The sequence below is a fragment of the Oryctolagus cuniculus genome, chromosome 14 (genome assembly GCF_964237555.1).
Source record: "Oryctolagus cuniculus chromosome 14, mOryCun1.1, whole genome shotgun sequence".
In the NCBI taxonomy this organism is placed as follows: domain Eukaryota; kingdom Metazoa; phylum Chordata; class Mammalia; order Lagomorpha; family Leporidae; genus Oryctolagus; species Oryctolagus cuniculus.
The window spans coordinates 87,896,940-87,923,367 of NC_091445.1; the positions used below are offsets into that span (position 1 = coordinate 87,896,940).

General features: G+C 45.6%; 1 protein-coding gene across 19 annotated transcripts in view; it reads left to right on the forward strand.

Moving 5' to 3' along the window:
• MAST4 (microtubule associated serine/threonine kinase family member 4) overlaps positions 1–26,428 on the forward strand; it is a 623,219-nt gene that overhangs the window by 421,988 nt on the left and 174,803 nt on the right. For 2 of the 19 annotated variants that reach the window (XM_008262297.4, XM_008262300.4), the window contains exon 1: positions 5,851–26,423. The exons of the other annotated variants lie outside the window; for them this stretch is intronic. In XM_008262297.4, coding sequence (XP_008260519.3) covers positions 26,332–26,423 — 92 coding nt within the window. In that variant the 5' untranslated portion in view covers positions 5,851–26,331. Of the gene's footprint in view, positions 1–5,850; positions 26,424–26,428 lie in introns of those variants that run through there. 19 annotated transcript variants of the gene reach the window in all.

Genomic DNA, 26,428 nt, shown 5'->3' on the forward strand with positions numbered 1-26,428 from the left:
GCCCTGCACCCCATGGGAGACCAGGAGAAGCACCTGGCTCCTGCCATCGGATCAGCGCAGTGCGCTGGCCGCAGTGTGCCAGCCGCGGTGGCCATTGGAGGGTGAACCAAAGGCAAAGGAAGACCTTTCTCTCTGTCTCTCTCTCTCACTGTCCACTCTGCCTGTCAAAAATAAATAAATAAATTAATTAAAAAAAATGTCAATCTTCTTAACATATGTTTGCTCAGATTCAAATAGCCACCAGTTCTAGAGCACATGCTCTGGCTGACCCTAGACAGGACAGGGATTCTGGGTGAATGGAGGAAAACCTTACTGTTTTTTATGTCCGTGAGCAGCCTGAGGAATCCCAACAGTAGTGAAAGTCTCTCTCTCAAGCTAGGAGGTGGGCTGCGGGGGTTCCACTGGCCACACCAATTCTTATTTTTTCTCAAGAAAGAATGAAGGCTATGTTGAAGAAAAAATAGTGCTGAACTGAGACCTTGAAACTCTGGGCAGTTGAGTATGGGAGAGAGAATTTGGATGCAAAAATTTTCATGGCAAAAAAACTGTAACCTGGGGCTGATGTGTGTCGCAGTGGGTTAGGTCAATGCCTGTGATGCTGGCATCTCGTGTGAATGCTGGCTGAGTCCCAGTACTCAACTTCCTATCCAGTTCCCTGCTAATGTGCCTGAGAAAGCAGAGGAGATGGCCCAAGTTTCTGGGCCCCTGTACCCATGTGGAAGGCTTCAATGGATTTCCAGGGTCCTGGCGATTATAGCCATTTGGGGAGTGAATCAGTGGGTAGAAGATTCTCTCTCGCTCTCTCTCAATCTCTGCTTTTCAAATAAATTAAAAAATACTGTAACTAGTTGCCTTTTCTATAAAACTTATACTATAGTAGATGTGTGACTCTGGGGACTGTGGCTTATTTTAAGCTTCCTAATGTAAATATTACCTGGAATAGGAAGATTATATATATATATATATATATAATCACATATTTGATGAATAGAATTATTTAGTGTTGATCTTTTCATTGGAAATTGTCAGCTCCAGGTAGAAGTTCTCGTTATGGAAAGACATTTGATGAGAAGCCAGTTGCTTGTTGCTCCAGGGGGATTATCAGGGAGGTGCTTCCTTCCAATTACGATTTCGTAAAATCTGCTCAGAACTCTGTGTGGAGAAGTGCTCTGTGGCTCCTCTTTCAGCTGACTTTCACAAGCTAGCTCTGACCCATCAGCAGGACTAACTACGCTGATGGGAGGGTTAGGGAGAGCGATGTCAGCACCAGGGGTGCCATTGACTTGCCAGTGGAGTTTTTGTCCTGAAACGAGCATATTTGTGTTGAATTTGTTTTGCCAGAAGCTCCAGATGCCTTTAGAAGAAAGATGTTTAGTTTGTTGTGCTTGGAGACATGTACTCTACAAATTGCTCACTCTACAAATTGATTGGGTTGATCAGAGGCCACACAGGCTAGGGCGGAGCTGATTTCAGTCCCACTTATTATTTGAAATTTCATTTTTCGGGAGACTCTGACCCACTTTGATGCTGAGTGGCATTGCTTCTGCAGAAGCATTAAAAGCCCAGAGTCTCTGCCAAGTTCAATTTGGCTCAGTAATTGTAAAGTGCTCTCCAATTTAAGGGCTCTTCTCACACAGAAACTCTAATTTGATCCTCATAAAGCCCAGGGAGGTCACTCTTACTGTTTGTGTATTTGAACTTGATCCCATCATTTGTTTCCTTATGGTGTTTGAGGTTGTCTCGGCATTGTTTGAGGCTTCAACTTTGTGGGAGTGGGTAGGCTCCGGAGAGTTACTTGGTGGCATTATCCTTATTGTAAAGGTGAGGATTGAGGGGTTGCAGGTTTCAAGTCACTTATCCAGAGTCCGGTGCTCTAGGAAGTAGCCAGGCCAGGAGCTGCTCTTGTCTTGTGAGCTGTCCTTGCCCACCCCAGCTTCCGGGGTAGGGTGGGGGTGGGATTGGATGGGTCTTTTTCCGCTGACACCCTCAGCATCGTCCTTTGCTGACCCGTGAGCTGCACTGTGTGCGACGGTGTGTGCTGGTCTCGATCTCTTCATTTCCCTTCACGTTGGGAGGCTGGAGTGGAGCCCAGCGAGGTTTGGTAAAGCATCTCGCTTGGCGCCGAGGGTTACTTAGCGATGTAGTCCAGTGACACATGTGTGTCTGGCCGCTGACAACCCATTGACGTAGGCAACCTATGTTGTTAAAGAGTACTTAAGGATGACAAGGCATTTTCATTATTTCTCATAGCGTGTGTATTGTCTGAAGCCATCGCGACAATCTCTAAGACTCTCCTATTGGTGCTCAGGGAGAACTATCAAGTCCTACATAAAAAAAGAAAGACATCAATAAAAGACACTTAAAGAACTGGCATTAAAAACCGAATGCATGATCCTTTTGAGAATGTCATTGCAGCTTAAGCCCCAACCCTGGGCTGTCTTGGCTCAGTAGCGGCCTCTCGCACTGACAGCCTTTTGCTCTCCATGGCTGCTAGTTTGGCGAAGCATATCAGCACATCAGTTAATGGGCTTTCCCTCCTGGAGGAACGGACTTGGCTACAGTGATGTTAGCTCCTGTTTCCTCCCTCGTTAAAGTGCCCATCTGCAGTTTGCTCAGAGGAGCTTGCCAGCCTACAGCCGCTGCTGGAGCCGTGCCCTTTCACTGGTGATTAATTTCTCCAGTCACCCAGGGTTCGCTGTCTAGTTAGCTTCAGTTTTAATACCCATTTAAAGGACACTAAAATATGTATCAAGGAATGCGCCCCATTCATCAGCGTCTTGGAGCTTCTCATAAGCACACAGCATCTCCGTGGCATTTTTATTCAGGAAGCTCCGTGTGGGTACCCCGTGGACCAGGCGGCTGAATTCACCTCATGGGAGGAGGTTCGTGGCTTCACGTTCCACCTCTTGCTGTCTGTGAGCTCCTCTTAGGCGCTCGCTAACTGTGTGTGCTTTCCTCCCGAGAAGGCGACGGGATGTCAACAGCGCTCAGTTTCTGTTCCCTGGTAGCATTGTGGGTGAGATCTAGTAAAACCGACGGGCAGATGGAGTTTGGGAGGCCTTCGTCAGTGAGATGTCTCCTCTTCGTACTCTGAGATGTCTCCTCCTCTCCACGAACACAGATGGCCGTGAATGAGCTTTGTCCCTGGTCTAGAACAGTGAGGGAAAGAAGAGCATCTTGGCAAGTGGCTGGTGTATGAGGCTGGGGGATGCATGAAGTGAACCAGAGAGAAGGCACTCCAGCACAGATTCGTGAGAGGTTACACATGGAAACGGGAGATGGAGAGCTGCAGGAGACGTGGCTGGGGTGAGAGAAGGACCAGCTGAGGGGCTTTACAGAAACGAAGCAAAGAAGACTTTCAAGCAGAGCCGTGGTCCCCTTTGTCCGGTGACACTGGAAGGGCGATGCCATCCAGTCACAGCCCGTGGAATGAGAGGCATTTTCAGGGGGAGGGGTTTGGAGCGAGGCAGGTGAGTGGAAGGTAGAATGTAGCTGCTAGAAGCAACGCTTGGCAAGGTCGAAGGCTCCTGTGACACCAACAGCTTGGGGTCCCTAGAGTTTCTTCGTGGGCATGTTAGGGCTCTTGGTCCTTGATACCTGCTAACTGTTCTTCTTGATGTCTTTCTTTCCTTATACCACATCAGGCTGATCTTTAAGTGCCAGCCTTATCTGAGTAGTAGGACTGGAGTGATTTTCCTTCAACTCAGAGCCTGCCCATGTGTGCCTGTGTAGCAGAGAAAGTCTGCAGAGCAGGTAACATAGGAGACGTGGCTCGGAGGAAGAGGAAGAGTTGGGTAGGCGTGGTAAGGGTGGGTGGGATGGAGAAGGGGCCAGAAACAAGGGCAGAGTGGGTGAAAATGCCTTTCATGTGTGAGGTCCCCTCCTGTGTCGCTGAGTTGAAATAATCGGCTGTGCATTGAGCATCCCTGTGGAAGTGCTGGAAGTAGTAGGGCAACACCAGACATCCCAGCTTCACTCGTGAGTGTGGGTTCCTTCTCGCATCCTTCTAGAAAAGATTGAAGCCACCTTTGTGTGCACCCCTCGTTTATCCTCCCAACATGCATCGATTGCCAATAATGATCACACAGTAGAGCCTGCGCTACTGAGATGGATGGCCCGCGACCTTCCCTTGGGGGAGATAGACATGAAAACAGTTAGCTGTAATGTAATAATGGGTCAGAGGAGAGAGGATTCATTCTGTCTGATTCCATTTCAACAGGATGTAGAAGGGTGAAAAGTTGTCACCCAGGAACAAGAGAGCACTAGCAGGGAGACATGGCAGAGCACAGGGCACAGCAGACCAAGGCTACACTGTCTGAGAGCAGGTGCTGGGGTGACAGGTGTAGGACCGTGGTGCCTGGTGACACAAGGTGGGGACAGGGAGGGAAGCCAGGTTAAGTGCTGAGGCCAGAGAGGGAGACTGAGACCAAGGGGGGCTTTATTTTTGCAGGCAGTAGAGGTCCATACGTTTTAGTTGGTGGTTCGTTTGTTCTTTCATTCATTTGAGAAAGAGAAATGTCTCATCCACTTGTTTACTCCCCAAATGCCTGCAACAGCCAGAACTGGGCCGGCTGAAGCTGAGGGCCAGGAAGTGGATCCACTGCTCTCTCGTGACTGGCAGGAGCCCAACTACTTGAGCTGTTACTGCTGCCTCCCAGGGTCTGCATTAGCAGGAAATTGGAGTCAGGAGCCAGATCCAGGTACCAAAGCCGGGTTCTCTGATACAGGACACAGGCATTTTAGCAGCTAGGGTAAGCACTCACCGCCTAGATTGTTGAACAGAGATAGCTGATCTTTGCAACGGAAAGGGCATTTACAAACATGGTTACCTTTCCCCCGGTTCATTTTTTTTTCTTTCTTTCTTTTTTTTTTTTTTTGACAGGCAGTGTGGACAGTGAGAGAGACAGAGAGAAAGGTCTTCCTTTTTGCCGTTCGTTCACCTTCCAATGGCCGCCGTGGCCGGCACACCGTGCTGATCTGATGGCAGGAGCCAGGTGCTTCTCCTGGTCTCCCATGGGGTGCAGGGCCCAAGTACTTGGGCCATCCTCCACTGCACTTCTGGGCCACAGCAGAGAGCCGGCCTGGAAGAGGGGCAACCGGGACAGAATCCGGTGCCCCGACCAGGACTAGAACCTGGGGTGCCGGCGCCGCTAGGCGGAGGATTAGCCTAGTGAGCCGCGGCGCTGGCCTCCTCCGGTTCATTTCTTAGTCCTGCACGTCCAATGCCAAGAGACTGTCACCCTGTAGGTGACTTGCCACCACCTCAAATGAGACCTGTCTGAAACTCATATTCTCCCCTAACACTGTCTGTGTTTTGTATTACACAGGTATGCACATGCATGTGTGTAATGTCACACACACCTCTCACTATCTCAAATGAGCATGACATTATGTAGATTTATTAGATTCTTTGTGGTACTGCATATGCTAGAGCAGATATTCTTTGATGTTTGTGTATTTTATAGCATGAAAGAATAAAATGTACTTTTAAAAAAATAAAATTTATTTATTTATTTGAAAGACAGAGTTACAGCGAGACAGAGGAAGAGAGATAAAGAGGGAGAAAGAGAGAGAGGTCTTCCATCTATTGGTTCACCCCCTAAATGGCCACAGCAGCTGGAGCTGTGCTGATCCAAGGTCAGGAGCCAGGAGCTTCTTCTGGGTCTCCAACACAGGTGCAGGGCCCAGGGACTTGGGCCATCTTCCACTGCTTTCCCAGGCCACAGCAGAGAGCTGGATCAGAAGTGGAGCAGCCGAGACTCAAACCGGCACCCATATGGGATGCTGGCACTGCAGGCAGCGGCTTTACCCATTACCCCACAGTGTCAGCTCCTAAAATATACTCTTTTTTTTTTTTTTTTGACAGGCAGGGTGGACAATGAGAGAGAGAGAGAGAGACAGAGAGAAAGGTCTTCCTTTTCCGTTGGTTTATCCCCCAATGGCCACTGTGGCTGGCGTACCGCGTTGATCCAAAGCCAGGAGCCAGGTGCTTCTCCTGGTCTCCCATGGGGTGCAGGGCCCAAGTACTTGGGCCATCCTCTACTGTACTCCTGGGCCACAGCAGAGAGCCGGCCTGGAAGAGGGGCAGCCGGGACAGAATCTAGCGCCCCGGTGTGCCGGCGCCACAGGCGGATTAGCCTAGTGAGCTGCGGCGCCTGCCAAAATATACTCTTTAGTGGGCATATTTTCTTGGAGAGATTTTTTTTAAGTCAAATGTGTGTGTATTTGTATATAAAGTTTCTGTGAAAGGAATGAGAGCGTTGTTTTAGGGAGATCTTCTGTGTCTGGTGGGTAGCATTTTCTAGCCTTCCTAAATGAATTTACAAATGAAAAATGAGTCACAGTTTCACAGTTGACTCGGTGTAACCTTCCTTCATTAGTATATAGCACATAGTGTGTGCTGATGATTCATGTGCTATGTGTTTTAAAATCATAATCTTTTTCACAAGAGCTGGACGCCTGAGTGGCTACAGTAGTTTAGGGCGTAAACTGCTAAAAAATAATTTTGATACTCTTAAAGAAAATCCAGTTCCCTTTGTAGTATATCCCACATGTAACAGAGCTGGTTAAAATGTGGTATTTTTCTTTCTCTGTGTCATTTTTTGTCTCACCAGAACCCTGGGAAGTTAATGGTTTAAGGAAAATACTCCAAGCCCAACAGATCATGTCAAATATTTGGTTTGGTAGGATTAATATTTTACTGTGGAGCGACAGTGGAACACTGTCCTAGTTTTAGGGATGATTATGTAAACTAATGAGCCCCATCCATTAAAAAGCTAGGGAAACAAAAGGCTATTTATCATGTGGATTACAATGACTATACTTAGAGGGCACTGAAGGGAGTATTAAATACTTACAGTGAAGTTACATTTAATTAAATTGCTCTTTTGTGAAGCTGAGGTTAATAATTTATGAGACTGTGCAAATTTATAATTCGCCTTATTTTTAAAAAAAATTGAGATTTGTTATTCTACTCTGCACTGTCTTAAACTTGACTTGTACCTTAAGTTTACCATCTTCTGAAGTATTTCTGTTTGAAACAGACCTGAAGAATTAGTTGGCTGAAAAGTTGTAATTTCATATACTGGCCACTAGAGGGAAGTGACCCTAATAGTCACTCCTGAGAGGGAGAAGGTGTTCGCACCTCCAACTCTGAGCCTCGTAGTTGACCTTTAACCTGGAAGAGTTAGCACTGAGTTCTGTATGTTGGGATCCTGCCTGCTCTTCTCCTTGGGAAGGAAAAGGCTGAATTAAGGATACTGTCTAGGACTTTACACCGGCCAACATCAGCTTAAAATTTGAGGTCCGGCAAGTGGAGAGCAGCTTTGCTGACAGGAGTGAGTGAGTGTTCCAGAGCCATCTTACCCATTCCATGTGAAGTAACAATGGCATGACTGACACTTCTGTAATGCCAGGCACTGGGCTAAACACTTAAAAGATACTCACATAATCCTCGCAGCAACCTGTGAGGTAAGTACGATTATTCTCATTTTACAGACTAGAAAGCTGTAGGCACCTGCAGTTGAGATAACATACCCAAGACAACAGAGCCAGTAAGTCCTTTTGGTGTGGCCACAGGTCTGGGCAGTGGCTCCAGAATCCATGCTCATAAGCATGGAATGATCCTTTTTCACACGCTCTGTTTCCCAAGCTTGAAAAGACACTCACAGAATTTTGAAAAGCTTGAGTCTACACAGAGAGATTTTGGTTGCAAAATGCAAAAAGGAAATTGTAGAATCAAAATTTGCACTGGGTTTCATCTAAGTGAACATACACTTTTCACACTTTAATATCTCAAATCAGGCTTTGGCGTATAGCTTTATTGGGGGAAATAAGATACTTGTAAACACAGTATATCAATTTAATTGTTAAATTTCACATTCGCAAGAATGCTAATGTTTGAAAACAATTTCTATTTTGGATCCTTGCACTGTATGGAAGAATCCCAAGTATGTGTGAGAATTGCTGAGATGTGAAGCAAAAATATAAAATACAGCTTGTTTTACAGGGACGAAAGTTTAATGTGGGCTACTGTGGGATACGGAGCATTTTAAAATGTTAGACAATATGTCAAGTGGGACTTCCAGGGGCCTGATAGTTTCTAACACCTTAATGTTCTTAAATGGCCCGGGATCTGCTGCTTCTCTTAGATTCTCAGCAGAACTTTCAGTTTCTAATTTATTTAGTTTCATTTATTTGAAAGGCAAAGAGACAGAGACAGACAGACAGAGGTCTGTCTTCTACTGGTTCCCTCCCTGAGTGCTGCTACCAGCCCTTGGCTGGGTCAGGTTGAAATCAAGAGCCTGAAACTCACCTTGGTCTCCCATGTGAGACCCCAGGACACAAGTGATTGAGCCCTCACCCGCTGCCTCCTAAGCTGATGTTGCCCAGTGCTTGAACCCAGATACTTGAATGGGATGCGGGGCCCCTAGCTTCACACCAGCCCCTCAGAAGTACTCTAAACAGCGCCCGCCTCTCCTGGCACCTCCCTGTTCATCATCTGCCTTAGGTTCCTTATTTAGCAAGCCAGTTACCCTCACAAGGCTTCAAAGCAGGGGCGGTGTTGCACTTCGGAGTGGTTTTGCTCAGTTAGCGACCAGGAGGCGCTTTCCCTGTCTCACTGATGTGTGTGTTGGCCTAGTGTCTCCTCCAGCAGGCTGGGCACTGGCTGTGGTATTGGGAGTGGAGGCCCAGTGGCAGCGCCAGCATGTGGGTTTCTTCAGAACCCACACCGGCCAAGCAGCACAGTCCTGTGACATATTATTGAATATTTTATATGGTGAAGCATTATTTTTTTCCCCACTGGCATTTTGAAAGCAGCTCCCATAGGGAAAGAAATGTAATTTCAGATAAACTTTTTAAGAGTTCCCAAGAGTCTACAATCAAAAACAGTCACAGTAGGCCAAAATTTTTTTCAGCCAAGGAAGAGGAAAATGTTTTTTCTAGAATAAGTAAAATGATACATACTGTTTCCATTAAAATACTAAGAATGTTAGACCATCTCTCTTGAATCTCCGTGTTTTAAATGATATTTTTATTCTATGGTTCATCTTCATCAGTTTTAAAAATCTGTGAGCATTGCCAGATTACTCAGAGACCAGCTAAACAAGGGTGCTTCAAAAAAAATTCATGAAAATGTGAAATCAAAAAGCTTATTTTGATGCGGCATTTTTTGAAATCCATGCATAGTTTTTTTCATACTATGCATTGTCCATGAAGCTTTTGAAGAATCCTCTTACATAAATGAGCTGAGCGTTTTGCTTTTGCAGCTTTCTTCTTAAACTCCACCTGAGGGCATTTGTGTGATTCCCGGCAAGCTCTCACAGGTTCACAGGGAGACACAAAGGAAGGGACATTTAGACAGAGTTTGCCGATTGCCGATAGTTTCGGTGGAAGATTCAGTGTGGCCAGAAGTGAACATACAAATTTCACTTGATGAAATGATCAGCGCAGTTCTATTACTCATGCCTTAGGTGGTCCCCTCACCCCTTTTAAGAACCATTTTCTATGTCTTGAAAACTATTTGGTTTTGAAGTTGATCATAAGCCTACTTTGTCTCTCAGTTGATGATAAGTTTTCCTGGCTGTATTTCTCTCTGAGCCTTTCTCTGAAGTTACTTACGGGGACTTGTAAACTTCCAGGTATGAATCTATTCTGGAGATTCCCAGAATCTGACAGGAAGATTAGATGTGATTTCATTGGGGAAATCAATATGACTGTTTTATGCACCGGACTATTTCTCACAGAATAGCAGGTTTTTATGAATTTCGTTATTGCCTCCTGGAATGCTGAGGCTTTGGTTAAAAAAAAAATAAAATAAGCATGGCTCACAACTGTTTCAGTAAAAGCTTCTCAAAACCTAATGACTCTGAAACACAGGGCCTTAAATTACCACCCCATTCAAAGAGGCAGTTATCCCCTAGTCTACCTGGAGGAAAAAGAGGGTTGGGAGAAAGAGGGTATTAGAGAGACTCGGGCACAAGACATCCTTCTGATCCATATGGGGTGGGTATAAAACCTCGCTGGCTGGTACGTTCATCTCCTCATTGTTTCCTACCTGTCCCTGGGAGAACAACGCAGAAATGTATTAGTTGAAAAACCATTTGCTAATTCACAGCATGGATCCTATTTCCCTTTTCTTCAACCATTGTCCTTGTTTGGAAACTTGACGTTCACTGATGAGTGTAGCCCAGACAGATGCTGCTCACATGTGGACAGATGGGCACTAGACTCAGCTAGAATTCTCCTTACTCGCCTGTCCTTAAAACACACCTGAAATAGCCTTTGTGATGTGAGGGACTGGGCCAGAGCCCTCCATTGCAGTCGCCAGTCTCCACACCCCAACAGAACCGAAAGCAGCAATACTTCAGTTGCAGGCACTTGCTTGGATCAGATATGGTGTGAGTATTCCCCCCAAGGGTTTGTTTCTATGCCTGGAGCTTAGTCCTCAGTCGGATGATGTTGGCTGGGGTCAGGGAGAGCCAGTAGAAAATGGTTCGGTCATTTGGGTGTCCCATGGTCTCAGAAGGAATTCTTGTAGTTCCTGTGGGACCCTGGGTAGTTCCTGCAAGAGCCTTGGCTCCCTGTATGGCACTTGCTTCCTGCCCTTCCGTGGGATCTCTGCCCTCTCATGTGCTCCTGAGGTCGCCATCAGCCATGCTGTCATGCAGCCCGAAGGCCTCACCGGAGCAGAGTAGGAACTGCTGAATACTCCTCTTTCCTTTATAAAGCACCCAGCCTCGGGTATTTTGTTACAGTAACAGAAAATGGACTATTCCATACCCTGCAGATGCCTGGCAACTCGCTGACCTGTTGCACGTCTGCAAGACCCATCTTTCTAAGCCAGGAGTTCTGCAGTGATGTTTTTAAGAGCTGTAGAACTAGACATTTAGGATGAATAAATAGAAGAAAGGATTCATTTGAAAGGGGAGGAAAGAACTTTGACCGTCTCTGGTGCCAGTCAAGATGCTAAGCAACAATTATGTGTATCTTTGAGACCCTGGCAACTTAACAGTTTAGTGTTTTTGAACAGTTGAAGATTGCCCCTGCCTGGGCCCACGCCAAGGCCAGCCTGGGCCACCTGCTCTTCTTTCTGTGTGTTTTTTTGCAGGCGGCTGGAGTTGCTTCAGGGAAGACGAGGGCGGCAGGGCGAATTGATACAATCATGGAGTGAGTTTCTAAAGACCAGGAAGTAACTGCTAAAATATAGCATATATATGGAGCAGGAGTTCACCCGCCAGCTAGGATGCTCCTGTGCCCCACATAGGACTGCCTGGTTTCTATTTCTGGCTCCAGTTCCTGATTTGAGCTTCTGGCTTCCTGATGAGAGCCTAGGAGGCAGCAGGCGATGGCTCATGTAGTTGAGTCTTTTTCACCCATGAGGGCCTGGATTGAGTTCCCAGCTTCAGCCTGTCCACGTCCTTGCCATTGCAGCCATTTGGGGAGTGAAGTGGCAGGTGGAAACTCGTTCTCTGTCTCTCTAGCTCTGTGTCTCAAGAGAAAGAAAAGAAAAAAAGCAAAAAACAGAAATGCAGTACCGTCCTTTAAAAGAATCTACATGTGTTTTTTTGGAAGGATTTATTTATTTGAAAGACAGAGTTACAGAGACAGGTAGAGACAGAGAGAGAGAGGTCTTCCATCCACTGGTTCACTCCCCAATTGGCCGCAATGGCTGGAACTGTGCCGATCTGAAGCCAGGAGCCAGGAGCTTCTTCCCAGTCTCCCACACAGGTGCAGGGGCCCAAGAACTTGCTTTCCCAGGCCATAGCAGAGAACTGGATCAGAAGAGGAGCAGCCAAGACTAGAACAGGCACCCATATGGGACGCCAACGCTTCAGGCCAGGGCTTTAAACCACTGCGCCACAGCACTGGCCCCTACCTTTATATTAACATATATTAAAACAGTATCCGAAATAAACCAGCACGTCACCTAGAAGAGACTGTTTTCAGCTTCTTGTGATACCTACAAGCCTTTTCCTGCATTCATACATGATTTATGTGATTGTAATCATAACACAGTTACAGCTTTTCCGTTTTTTATGTGACATTTGTGCTATTATGTAATTCTTCACAATAATCATTTCTGGTGGTAGAACAATTAGGAAATAGGTCATCTACCTGTACTGACTGTAAGGAAAATGGAAGCGACAGTGGTCCCCACCTCAGGGACTGAGAGCCTTTTCCGTGTCCTGCATCTCCACGTCTGTGTTTCTCTGAGGAAGAGATCTGGGGAGATGAAGTGATGGCCATTGCTCCTTCGGAAGCCCACCCCCGGTTCCTCACTGGTAGCCTCATCCAACGTCTGTCCTGATGGATACATGCTCCCCAACACCTGTGCCTTGTATATTTCTCTAAAGCTTTCAATTTCTTCTAATACATAAACCCAGCTGGCGGGACACATCTTTGACATGATCATCAGAAGCATTCGTTCTTTAAAACTTTAGTTGGGATTGGCTGACTTACGAAGTAAGAGCAAGAACAAGATGTGAGGATGGGCATTGGCCCAAGGGGGAGGCGCGGCAGGAGTGGAAACTGACCAAGGAGACTCATGTCAAGCATCACACAGATCAGTCCATCTCAGGTCTGTTCACCCCCCAGAACTCCTCCTAAATAGATTGGAAGCTTTGGCCATGGCAGTGGAACCGTGGGCCATGCAGTGGGAGCCCCAGATTGCAGGTTGTGAGCACTGTTTAAGTGGCATTCTGAATTCTCATCTGTTCTCTGCTCTGGGTTGTATGTGTTGATCATGTTCCCAGCAAGATTGAGTTTCTAGCCTTGGAGAAAGGTCACCCTGCCCAAGTTCCTGTTTTTATCCATCCTCTCAGGGGAGACAATATAATACAGTAATTCAACCATATTTATTGTGAAAGAAAGGAGAATGCTAATAGTAGTTTTTGATTCATTTCTTAATTTCTAAAATATGCGTAAATGTCATAGACTTAAACTTTTTCTTTAATTTGTTTGAGAGGCAGAGAGACACACACAGAGAGACAGAGGCAGAGGCAGAGACAAGGAACACATTGGTTCACTCCCCAAATGCCCATAGTGGGCTGAAGCCAGGAGCCAGGAACATGATCCAGGCCTCCTACCTGGGTGGCTGGGACTCACTGCTGCCTTGTAGGCACCAGGTTAGCTGTATTCAGCAACGGGAGCCAGGAATCAAACCCAGATCCTCCAATATGGGGCTCAGGCGCTATAACCACTAGGCAAAACACCTTTGCCGTAGACTTGCACTTTTGTTGTTCTTTGTACTACTTGTTAGGAAGATTGTCCAGAGTGGCAGTGCTTTCCAAGGAAAACATCCAACCAGCTGACAAAAGGCAACCTCGTTTTGGAAGTATCCCCTTCAGGCTTCTGTGTAGAAATTAGATAAATAGGAAAACACAGGCTTGTGTATTTTCTTTTAAACAACCTTAGAAATAATGTGTTTGCACACATCCATTCTGCTGATTACCTATTATGTATTTTGAGAAGCCATCCTTGTGCCTGCAGAGCTTAGAGCCTAGTGGGGAAGTGGGCTTATAGTCACATAACTGTGCTAGGCTAGAATGAGGCACGCATAGGCATCCAATGCACTGCAGAGCCAGGAGAAAAGCCACTCACGTCTACAGGAAGGAGTCAGGTCAACTGTGCTGCAGCAGGGACCCTTAGAGCTTACACTTGAAAGATGAACAGACGTTTTCCAAGCAGAGGAGCTGGGAGTTCTAGGAACAGGGAACAGGATATGCGAAAGTCACGAGGCTGGCAGAGGGGACTGTGTCTGGGAAGGCACCATAATTCAGTATTTCTAGCAAGTACATTTTTAAAGATTTATTTATTTATTTGAGATGCAGAGAGAGAGGTCTTCCATCTGCTGGTTCACTCCCCAAATGGCCACAACAGCTGGAGATGGGCCGATCTGAAGCCAAAAGCCAGGAGCTTCTTTGGCGTCTCCCACACGGGTGCAGGGACCTGAGCACTTGGGCCATATTCTACTGTTTTCCTCGGTGCTGTAGCAGGGAGCTGGATAAGAAGTAGAGCAGCTGAGACTTGAAGTATCACCCACATGGGATGCTGGCACTGCAGGTGAAAGCTTAACCTGCTATACCACAGTGCCAGCCTCCAAGTACATTTTTTATAAGATTTATTTATTTATTTGAAAGAGTTACAGAGAGAGGTAGAGACAGAGAGAGAGAGGTCTTCCATCTGCTGGTTCACTCCCCAGATGGCCGCAATGGCCAGAGCTGTGCCAATCCGAAGCCAGGAGCGTGTACCGGGTCTCCCACACGGATGCAGGGGCCCAAGGACTTGGGCCATTTTCCACTGCTATCCCAGGTCAGAGCAGAGAACTGGACTGGAAGAGGAGCAGCTGGGACTAGAGCTGGCGCCCATATGGGATGCTGGCGCTTCAGGCCAAGGCTTTAACCCGCTGTGTTATGGAGCCAGACCCCCAAGTACATTTTTTAAAGATATATTTATTAACTTTGAAAGTCAGAATTACAGAGAGAGAGGAAGATCTTTCATATCCTGGTTCAAACTTCAGATGGTTGTAGTTGCTGGGGCTGGGCCAGGCCAAAAGCAGGAGCCAGGAGCCTCCTCTATGTTTCCACATGGATGTGGGCAGTGGAGCAAAAAACGTGAGAATCTCCCACATCCACTGCTTTCCCAGGCGTGTTTGCGGGGAGCTGGATCGGAAGCAGAGCAGTTGGAACATGGACCGGCATGCATATGGAATGCCAGCGTTGTAGGCAGCGACTACCCACTATGCCACAGTGCTGGCCCCTCAAACAAGAACAATGTTTACTGCTCTGGGAACATAGACCATGTGAGAACATTTGTCAAGGGACAAGGAAGAGTGATAACAGGGGCCTGCATCATAAGGTGTATCATTTGAGGAGATTTTAGTTTTCTTGTGAAGTGTATCTCAAACTTGAATGTACATAAGGATCACCTGGGCATTTTAATAGATTGTGGATCCCTGGGCTTTACCCCCAGGATTGCTGAATCAGTTGTAGAGTAGACCACTCAAATATGCACTTTTTTTTTTTTAAAGACTTATTAATTTATTTGAAAGGCAGAGTTACAGAGAGACAGAGACAGAGAGAGAGGTCTTCCATCCACTTGTTCACTCTCCAGATGGCCACAACGACTGGAGTTGGGCTGATCTGAAGCTGGGAGCTTCTTCACGTCTGGGTCTCCCATGCAGGGGCCCAAGCCCTTGAGTCATCTTCCACCGCTTTCACAGGACATACAGAGAGCTGGATCAGAAGTGGAGCAGAGGGGACTTGAATCGGCACCCATATGGGATGCCAGCACTGCAGGTGGTGGCTTTACCCACTGTACCATAGCGCCAGCCGCCAAATAAGCATACATTTTTAACAAGTATTCCAGATGACTCCATGGTAACCAAGACAGAAGCTGGACTTGGAGAAGTGCTGCGCTAGACTGACCAGTGGGGAGCCACTGAACATAGTTCCGGGGAAGAGTGACATGTTGGAGCTGGGTGGTTTTGGGAGGACAGGTTTCACAGGGGCAAAGGAAGCAGTGAGAAACAGGAAGACACTGTTAGTCCAGGCAAGAGATAACGGAAGCTGTACCTGGGATGTGGGCAGTGGAATGAAAACATGAGACTATTGTTCTTTTTATCATTTTATACATATTGAAAACTTTTACCCAATTTACTTCCATTTTTCAGACTAGGGTGTTTTTCTGCCACTTTTAAATGCGATTTGCTCCGTTCTCTTCAATTTTCTATCTCTGCTGCGCACATGTCATCTGGCCCTGCTCGTCTTGTCTCCATGGTGTGTTAGATTTCTTTACAATTCTGTATTTCCTTCGTTTCCCAAGGTAATTCTTATGTTACATTGATAGGTCTTCATCCATCACCCATCTGTCACTATACAGCTGGACCTGACTGCCCGCTGTAGTAGTTCTTATTAACGACTAAGACAACTAATGGTTTTTGAAAAGTGTTTTGATCACCATGGACTTTAATATGGTTGTATTTCTGTAAAATATAGGACATCACATTGGTTTAAAGAATGTATGGCTGGCAGGAGAAGACAATAAAATCTGAATTATCTTGCATATTGGACAATAATAAGCATGCTTATATGGATTGGGGGTAAGAGGAACTAATCCCTAATTACAGCTACTTAATTCTTTGGGAGGAGGAATTTTTTTTTTTTTTAATGTATACATAGCTGGATACTAAGCAAGCTTACTTTGACTACTGATTTTCTGAGCACAGAAAGAAAAAAGTTTATGATACAATGCAGGGAGGCAGGTCTGGAATTCAAAACTGCTCACATAAATGCACAGCCACACCAATCTGCAAATAATAATGCATCTGTTCAGCCAGAAAGAAGGCATTGTTTGGATTTATAACCCAGTCAGCTTTGAAAATACCCATTTGCCCCAGTCGCCATAGACAGATGAGAATTTATGTCTAGAAAACAGATATTTTTCATCTTGATATTATAAAATTCCTGAGAGTTGGAAAGATTTTTTTAAGTAATTTTAGTTTTTGTTTCCAAGGCTCATAGAGCTCTTACATATGCATTTTATTTTGTTTGTCAAAAAAAATAGCTATCAGTATTTCTGAGAATGTCAGAGTGCAAATGCATGTTTGCAAGTTAAGTTTGAAAACTCTTTAAAGTACTCTGAAATTCTCAGGAACTTAAACTTTCAGGATGTGGTAACAAGAGTGTCAAATGTTGGCTCTTAGAAATTAAAGTTTTTTTAATTAAAAATAATTTAACCTAAAAAAATATAAAAGTGTAAAGAGGAATGAAATCAATCATCCCACATTTATGGACTTGCATTAAAATATTTCCATCTTTTTAGTTTATAAGCGATCACGTATGTGTAACCTTCTTTTAAATTTATTTATTTGGAAGGCAGACCAGGTAGAGGGTACCTTCCATCCACTGGGTCACTTCCCAAATGGCTGCAAGAGCTGGTGGTTGATCAGGCTGAAGCCAGGAACCAGAAACTCAGTCCTGGAATAATTCCATGTTAGTGTCAGGAATTTAAGTACTTGAGCCATCATCCCCTGCTTCCGAGGTGCAGCAAGAGGGAGCTGCGTCAGGAGGGGAGCAGCTAGGACTGGAACCCACACCTGATAGGGCTTGCAGGCTTCCCACGTGGAGGCTTAACCTGCTGTGCCACCAGGTATACCCCATGTATAACCTTCTAAACACTGACGGCCATAGAGCTCTGTTTTTCAAAACACAGCGTCAGGTACCTTTGCCATTACATATTTCTTTTGAAAACATCACTAATTTCATTTCCTATGTCTACTCTAACAAATTACTGTTGTAGTACATTCTGACAAACTGAGTGTCTTAAGACAACATTAGTTTATTCTACTAGAGTTTGAGAGATCAAAAGTCCAAGATCAGTTTCACCCTGCTGAAGTCAGGGCGTCCTTTGAGCTGATCTCCCCCTGGAAGCGCCAAGGTGAGATCTGTGTCCTCCCCTTGTCCACCTGGGAGATGCCATTCCTTGTCTCTCGGTCCCTTCCTTCATTTCCAAACCCGGCAGCTTAGCGTTCCATTTCAACAACAGCTCGCTGTGTTCTTCAAATTGCCCTGTTCCTCAGGGTTAGGGATTTTTGTGATTACATTTAAGGTCCAGCTGGATAGCCTAGGGCACTCTCCCCATCGCAAGGTCCTTAACATCACATCTGCAAAATCCCTCCTGCCCTATAAAGGGACGTATTCTTAAATTCCTCACTATAGAACCTGGTTATCTTTCCCTTACTGGGATGATCTTCATTGGTTTTCTAAAATTTGTTCATGACTAATTCAGCATTTATTCACAAGTGCTTTTGTCTTGTACCTTTGTTTTCCACCCAGTGTTATGCTGTTATGAGGAATTATGAAATTAATTTCTACATCCATAAATCTTTATATGCATACTTGATTATATTCTTTGTGTAAATTCCAGGATGTGGAATTATATTTCAAATATATGTATATATATAATATTTATATGTTTGCTTATACACACACACACATGCATATATGAAAGAACTTCAAAAATCTCATGGAAAAATAGAATTAAAATATACATTTATTGTGGTACAAAAGACATGAAATGCATGCATAATTTTTCATGATACGCAGTTTTTATGAACTTTGTGAATATTCCTTGAATGCGTGCATTTCAATGTTTTGTGATATATAATTTATTTTTCATTTTTATTTTAAAAATTTGACAGATAATTGTACATTTTTATTGGAATAGTGAGGTTTTGGTACATTTATACAGTGCATATTTATCAACTCGAATACTTAGGTTATCCATTATCCAAACTTTTGTCGCTTTCTTGTGATGAAAAATCTTCTTCCCAGCTCTTTTGGACTATCTAGTGTGATGTTGTGTGCCTATAATCACCTTCCTTGTAAGAAAACACCGACACTTATGCCTGCTGTCTGGCTGTGATGTGTTTATGATAAAAACTCAGAATACGTACTTTTCTTGTCTGACTTTAGTTTTCTATAAATTAGTACATCTTTAAAGAATCCTTGTTGGTTTAAGAACAATATAACATAGTGAGGTTGATTGAGAGCTTTTTGGCTTGGCGATTTCATGCATTCCTCATTCCCATAGTACCTCTGATGTGTATAATAATTTGACTCAGCCTTAACAACAGAATGAAATTCTGATTGTGAGAGAGCATGTAGTTTCTGCCTCTATCTGAATATGTTCCCTGTGCTGTACTTTGATGACAATTCCTACTTCTCATTTTTTTAAAATTTATTTGAAAGGCAGAGGTACAGAAAGGCAGAGAGAGAAACAGAGAGTGAGGTCTTTCATCCACTGGTTCACTCTCCAGATGGCTGCAATGGCCAGAGCTGCACTGATCCAAAGCCAGGAGCCAGGGGATTTTTCCGGGTCTTCCATGTGGGTGCAGGGCCCAAGGTCTTGGGCCATCTTGTACTGCTTTCCCAGGCCTTAGCAGAGAGCTGGATCAGAAGTAGAGCAGTCGGGACTCAAACTGGCGCCCATATGGGATGCTAGCACAGTAGGTGGCGGCTTTACCCACTACACTACAGTGCCAGCCCCTCCAAGTTCTCATTTTTTTTAAAAGATTTACTTTATTTATTTGAAAGGCAGATTTACAGAGAGAGGTAGAGACAGAGAGAGAGAGTCTTCCATCCACTGGTTCACTCCCCAGATGGCCGCAATGGCTGGAGCTGCGCCGTTCTGACCCAGGAGCCGGGAGTTTCTTCCCAGTCTCCCACATGTGTGCCAGGGGCCCAAGGACTTGGGCTGTCTTCTACTTCTTTCCCAGGCCATAGCAGAGAGCCGGATTGGAAGAAGAGCAGCTGGGACTAGAACCAGCGCCCATATGGTATGCCAGCACTTAAGGCAGGGCATTAACCCACTGTGCCACAGCACTGGCCCCTCAAGTTCTCATTTTAATGGGAGAATTTTCCATAGCTTTAGAAATCTGACTTGGAAAAATATTCAAGAAAAGAAGATCTGATAAATTAACTTAATCTTATCTTACAGTAAGGGCTTGGTGTCAGCGACTAAGGGGCTAAATATAGCCACACTGCCCCACTTAAACCAAGTTGACACTTCTTATAATTGCACTGTAATTCGTGCTCAGGAGCTGCATGAAAAATGATGTACCTTAGACCCGAGCTTCTGGATCAAGAAGCGCCACGTCCTTGGAAGCTAACTCCCTACTGAGAGTCTAACAGAGTAATTAGTAACCGAGGTTCACTTGCCATCAAAAAGCATTTAGAGTGTCCTATGTAAGTAGGTGTAGATGTCAAGCCCATACAATTAGTTATGTATGCTTGGTCTCTATTTTCCAAGGTTTTGAAATCTGACACAATAGAGCTGCCTAATAGGTAGAATGTTTATAGATAATGGAAAGGGTTCATGGACCCACGAAACTCAAATAGGAATAGACAGAAAAGCTGTTGTTATAAAACACACATGGGGGCCAGCGCCGCGGCTCACTAGGCTAATCCTGCGCCTTGCGGAGCTGGCACACCGGGTTCTAGTCCCGGTCGGGGCGCCGGATTCTGTCCCGGTTGCCCCTCTTCCAGGCCAGCTCTCTGTTGTGGCCCGGGAGTGCAGTGGAGGATGGCCCTGCACCCCATGGGAGACCAGGATAAGTACCTGGCTCCTGTCATCGGATCAGTGCGGTGCGCTGGCTGCAGCGCACTGGCTGAGGCGGCCATTGGAGGGTGAACCAACGGCAAAGGAAGACCTTTCTCTCTGTCTCTCTCTCTCACTGTCCACTCTGCCTGTCAAAAAAAAAAAAAAAAAAAAAAAAAAAAAAAAAAAAAACCACACATGGGACCAGGTTTTAAAACATCAGGCTTGCAACCCCAAGTTGGGCATGACATAGCTTTCCAACCCTGAGCCAATCCATCCTTACTCCCTTCTTGCCCCTGGCCACTGCCTCCACCTGCGGTCCTTTCTGTGTCTCGTCGGGACTTTTCGCCTTGTCTTCACATTCATCCTCACAGTGGTACTGGGATTTTCAGATGAGATGCAGCCCGTCTCCCCAAAGAGCCCTTCCTCTACGGCAGATAGATTGGTCCACAAACAGGTGGTTTTGGATGTTGTCATCTGAGAGAACCCTTTCTTGGAGGAGTTCTCAGGAGCAGAGTTCAGCAGAGCAATGTCTGATCCTTTGGAGGTCAAGGGCTCGTGGGAAGACTACCTTAAGCATGTGGCAAGCAGTGTGATTAAGGCCAGATGGGAATTAGCCGTCCTGATGCTGATGGAGGCATTGGTGGCCCCGTGTCACTGTGTGCTCCATCACTTGCTGGCTGGCTGTTAGACACTGGTGCTCCACCCGGTTCCCTGACGGACCTTCCGGACAGCTGCTCTGTATGGACAGGCGCACTCATCTCTGGATCTCTCAGCGGTCTCCTGCCTATCGGGTAATGCTTCCCAGCCCTGGAAGGTTGCCGTTGCCTTTTCTGGCAGCTGGTCTCGCTCTTCTCCCAGGGATGGCGCTCCGTCAGGCTGATCTGTGAGTCCTCAGCCAGAGCTTTCCCCTGCTTGCAATCAGAGGACAGAGAGAGAGCTTGGGTGTGCTTGCCAGCAGTGATTCTGAACCCTCCCCAGTCCTGTGGGCTGTGCTGCCCCAGGCACGTGTTACTCCATCATGCAAATTAAGGAGTCACTGGGAGAAAAGTGCTTCACCACCCCTGTCTCTCAATTCAGTCCTCTTAGGTTTCGGTAAAGCTATTGAGCTTCTGCTGCCTTTCTAAGCTCTGACTCTGCGGAGGTCTTAGAGAATGAGAAAAACACTTTGTTCTCTTCCCAGTCTGGTCCTTTCTCTCTTGGGCCTTATCCTTTGTACTACCCTTGGGGATTGTGTGGTTCTCTGCTCAACCTGTCAGGAAACAGAGACCAGTTCTTTTTCTTTTCTTTTCTTTTTTTTTTTTCCCTTTATTTGATCCATTCACTTTAGGAACCTGAATCTCTCTTACCTTATGATACCATTTAAAAATTTCTGCGATTGTCGCTGGCTAATGTACCCCTGCTTATTATCGGTCTCTTGGTTGTCAGCATTGAGATCTGCCTCTGCAGGTGGATTTTCAGTTGTCTTTTTCCTTGCCTCCATATTTTAGCATTGTGAGCACAGATTTGTTTAATAACACTAGAAGAGCTTTCTTTCAATGCGCTTCTCATCGATGTACTTTCTTCACATTTCTATGCCAGTCTTTAAGCTTTATTTTCTGAAGGATTGTTCATTTTGGGTAACTGTCTTGCTCATCATAGTCCTATCATCAAACTCTCAAGACAGCACTTCGAAGGTGACCGAAGTGTACCAAAGTGACCTGGGAAATAATCACTTCTGAATACTTTGAAAATGGAGGTGAGAAGAGGTCAAAGTTAGTTGATTGCAGTGTGATGTAGACCAGGATCAGAAGGAATACTGATAGGAACCCAATAGCCACTGTAGTTTCCATAGTATCTTCTCAATGGACATGCCCTTGTGACCAGAGTATTCTGTCTAGGCACTCACGGATTCCCAGGCCTCACACACACAAACTGGAAAGCGTCTTCTTCCCATGGTGTCTAAGTTCAAGACTAAGCCTGGGTAATTTCATTTTTTAGCACTCTTCCTGTGTTTTGCAGAGGGTTCCTCCTTAAGGGGCATGGGGCAGTGGGTGGGAGGTAGACAGAGTCAAGGCAGTAAGAAGGACCTGGCTTTGTTTGCACGTAGGAGGAAAGTGAAGAGTGGAAGACTTGACTCTTAAATACTCCTTTCTTCCTAAGCTAGTCTTTCAGTAGGATGACAAACTTGTTTTTCTATTTCATTTACCTTTCTCATAAAAACAATGGCCAATGATATCATCCTGATTAGATGAATGAAACGTCTGGATCACAAAAGCTTGTTCCTTGTCGTGTAGGCCTAACTGTTGTGCAATAAGTAGAAAATCTGGCTGAATGTCTATGTATTGACCCATACTAGCTATCGCCTTGAGGATTTCAAAGGTCTCAATTCCTTCTTAGTTCTGTAGAGTTTTACGACCATTTTAACTAACGTGTGCTTCAGTTTCTGCCCATATAATTATTCCATCTGTAGGAAAATGTCAGTAGTTCTGACAATTTTAATTCTTGTGTTTACTGACTGCTTCACCTTCTGAATCACAGGGTTCCCAAATCAAGTCAAACAGGTTAGAAGACAAGTTATACTTTAGTGTCACACCTACTCTTATCTTAAAGGAGTGTGGGAATGGATCAGCCACTTTCCCTCTATTAACTAATTCATTTCTGGCTCCTGTTTTTCAGTTTACCTATTTTTAGTTTTTCACTTTGAATGCAATCCAAATCCTCCCAAGCTTTTGAAATGCAAAACACAATGAAAATATACGTAGTTAAGGATATTCTTGTTTTTTACTTACCCCTTTGAGAATCTATGTAATGAATTTCTCCAAATCCTGGAGTTGAAAGTGGTGATGACATCTAATGCCTACAGGCCAGGAGAGGCGTCTTTCAGTCAAGAAGAAATGTTTAATGTCATTGATTTGTCCATTTTCGGTACCTTCAGACATGATGCCCAAATACCTGGGCTTTTCCATAAAGAGCACTGAGAATATCCAAGTTGGAGGGACAGAAGTCATCAGTTCATAAAACCACACAGAGCTTTACTCCTGCCCACTGATCTTCAAGTGACCCCTGCTCAAGCCCCCTTAGAAGAAGTGCACCCTCGACCCAGCCTGTTCCTCTCTGGATCCAAACCTTCCTGCTCGTAGTTATTTCAGTATTGGGGGCATCAAGACTTGCTCCCTGGGTGTTCTCTTCTGCATTTCCCTCTCAGAGTTCCTTCAACCGTAATTTGTATAGCACAGTTTTAGGTCCCTTCTCACCATCTCCATTACCCTTCTCGGGGAAGCCTGTAATGCGTAATTATCCCTCTTAATCTAGGAAACTTCAGAGTAGGCACAAAAAGTTATTCCCTAGGCTTGCGTTTGAGGTGGGGAGGTGGAACTCAAAGGGAGTTCTCCTGGGGTTTGGTTGTGACTTTTCTTAGAGCCATGTTAAGACCTGAGGAGTGTTAGCACTAGTGTCTTTCCAGTCATACAATACAGATGAAAATGAGTCAATGAGAGAAGGTTTTTTATAATGTAACAGCATCCTCATGGGATTCTTAAGAATTCAAGATCTTTGAGGAAAATCTATTGATTTGTTAATATTGATCATTTCAATGCATCTTAAAACATAATAGATAGCTGGGCATCTGAGGTGTCCATTGAAAAGCCATTGATTAAAGGCCCACATAAACCAAGTGCTGGAAATGCAGAGATTAAAAAAAAAATGGGTTTAGGCTTTAGGGACTCCCAGAGTCACAGGGAAGGTGGCAGTAAACAGTCAAGTATAACGGAGAGAGAAGCACCTCTGTAGAGGCACATTCCAGAGACTGCAGAGTGGGGCTGGCTGTGGGGAGGCCTCTTAGGCTCTTGACAGAGTATTGTTGTAGTTTCTGTCGATTTCCAACATTTATGGCAGGAAGGGGTTGATAAATGACATCGCACTTTCATTTGTGTGTGTTAACCTCTTAGAGTTTGGTCCTGTTGGGCACCCCATATTGCCGCTGGGGAAAATGGACAGAGATTAAGTGACCTGCCTATGGCCTCAGAGTTAGATCCACAAATGAAACCCGGGATTTTTGCTCCCAGCTGGTACTTCACGCCTCCTTCTCCAAGGGAGACTTTATCTGCAGCAATGGTTTCCAACCAGGCAGGATTTCGCCCCCTCAGGAACATCTGGCCGTGTGTGCAGACTTCTTTGATGGTCTCTCCTGGCACCTTATGGGTAGAGGCCAGGGATGTTTGTAATCTCATGTGACTTAGCATAGGGCAATAATACTGGACTAGGGCTGGCATTGTAAGGCAGTGGGTTAAGCCACTGCTTGCCATGCTGTCATCCCATAATACACCTCTGGCTCTAGCTCCAGCTGCTCCACTTCCCATTCTTAGCTCCCTGCTAATGCGCCTGGGAAAGCAGTGGAAGATGGCCCACGTGCTTGGGCCCTTGCACCCACATGGGAAACTCAAATGGGTTTCAGCCTGGCCCAGACCTGTCTGTTGTGGGCATTTGGTTTGTGAATGAGCAGATGGATGCTCTCTTTCTATCTCTGTGTTGCTCAGCCTTTTAAATAAATAAAATAGATCTAACACAAACAAACAGAAAACTACTGGGCCGAGTACGTCAGTCTATGGTGAATGTCACTTAGAGTCCAAGAGCCTCAGTTTCGCCAATGGAAAACTGAGAAAATATTGTCATCGTCTTCCACCTTCAATTATCTGCAGCAGCTAAAGCCTAATACATGAAGCTTCATCAGGAACTCTTAGTCCTTGGTGTGAAAATATCTCCATGGGCCCGAAGCACCGGGTAAGGAGGACTCCCCAGCTGGCTTCCAGTTACCCACCCCCTTCCCTTGTCAGCTGGCACCCACGCCCACTTCTCTTTTTCCTCCTGTTTCTGTGACTTTGTTCTTATTATTTACTGGATGGACAAAACCATGTTTATGGGTCAGTTTGGCTTAAAATTGTGTACGTTTAAAATGTCTTGCCACATTACAGGAGACGGGGCAGCTTTCTATTTTTATTTTTATTTGTATGTACATTGAGCCACGCATTTAGTTTGTGGGCGTTACCTGAATACCCTGCCTTTCTTGGAAATAAATTCCAGTGGCCTTGGTTCCCCCGCCCCACCCTTCATTCCTCCCTTTCGGCCTAGTATTTGTTACCTAAATGCCACGTGGTCTCCAAACTGCAGCGGGTGACCACCACCGTGCCCTGTGGCTCCCCTGGGCAGCCAAACTCCCTGTAGTTCACCCATGGAACGCCACAGTGTGGCTTCCTGGGCTTGTCCAGCTTCCCGTTGGCACGCTTTTCCTATGCAACCCCCAGCGTCATGGCAGAGTCATCAGGACTTTCCTGGGAGTGTTTTCCTCGGGCTCCGTCCCGCGCTGACTCACACACCTGCCTCAGGTGTGCTGCACGCACCCCAGCGCGTTCCCAGCCTTGCTGCTTTATTTATTTATTTTGTGGGACGGATCCATTTCAGCCCCTGCAGGGGGGGAGCGGGGTGTCCCTTTCCCAGGAGGCTCCGCTCCCAGGCACAGCCCAGGGGGACAGGGCCCTGCTGCCCTCCTCCTGCCCGCCGCTGCCGCCGGTCTCTGCCAGGGCAACTCAGCTAGGTGTCAGGTTCAAGTCCTCCCATAGGCTGATTTTTCTCCAAGTGCTTTCAAGTTTCCTGTTTTGTTATTTTCTTTCCCCCAGGAGGGGAGGGTGAGAGAAGCTTTTTTTTTGTTTTTGTTTTTTTGTATTTGAATTCTTTTCCTTGTATGTAGATACCAAAAGGAAGTTGGGCACTGGGCATGTTCGGATGTGCATGGTTCTGCTGATAAGCAACAGCCTCCCGGAACCGAAGACTTAAAATAGTCTGGCCTCCCTCCCCCACGCAGGAGCTGCAAATGGTATCTGCCAAACAGATGACAAAGTACCTTGGACTGAATCACACACAGACAGCATTTTGAGCAGGACGCAGGCTCAACTCTTGTAATTACTGTTTATAGCTGGCCAAGCCTGGCTCGGGGAGCGCGAACCGGGAGGAAATAAGTTTTCTGAGCCTACGAGAGGTGGCTGCATATTAATTAAAGGCCCGGCCGCGTAATTCTCAGACATGCTCCAAGTTGTTCTTCAGCTCTCAGTCCACAGCACGTTTTCTCCCAGGGGGGTGAGCAGATAATTGGGATTTTTTTTTTTTGCCTTTTTCTTTTTTTTTTTTTTTTCTCCTCTCTCCCCGTATGTTTGGTCTTATGGCCTTGAACCTACAGTGAATTGAAGAGAGAAAGAAATGGATATGTCTGACCCCAATTTCTGGACTGTGCTCTCAAACTTTACTCTGCCTCATTTGAGGAGTGGGAACAGGCTTCGCAGGACACAAAGGTAAA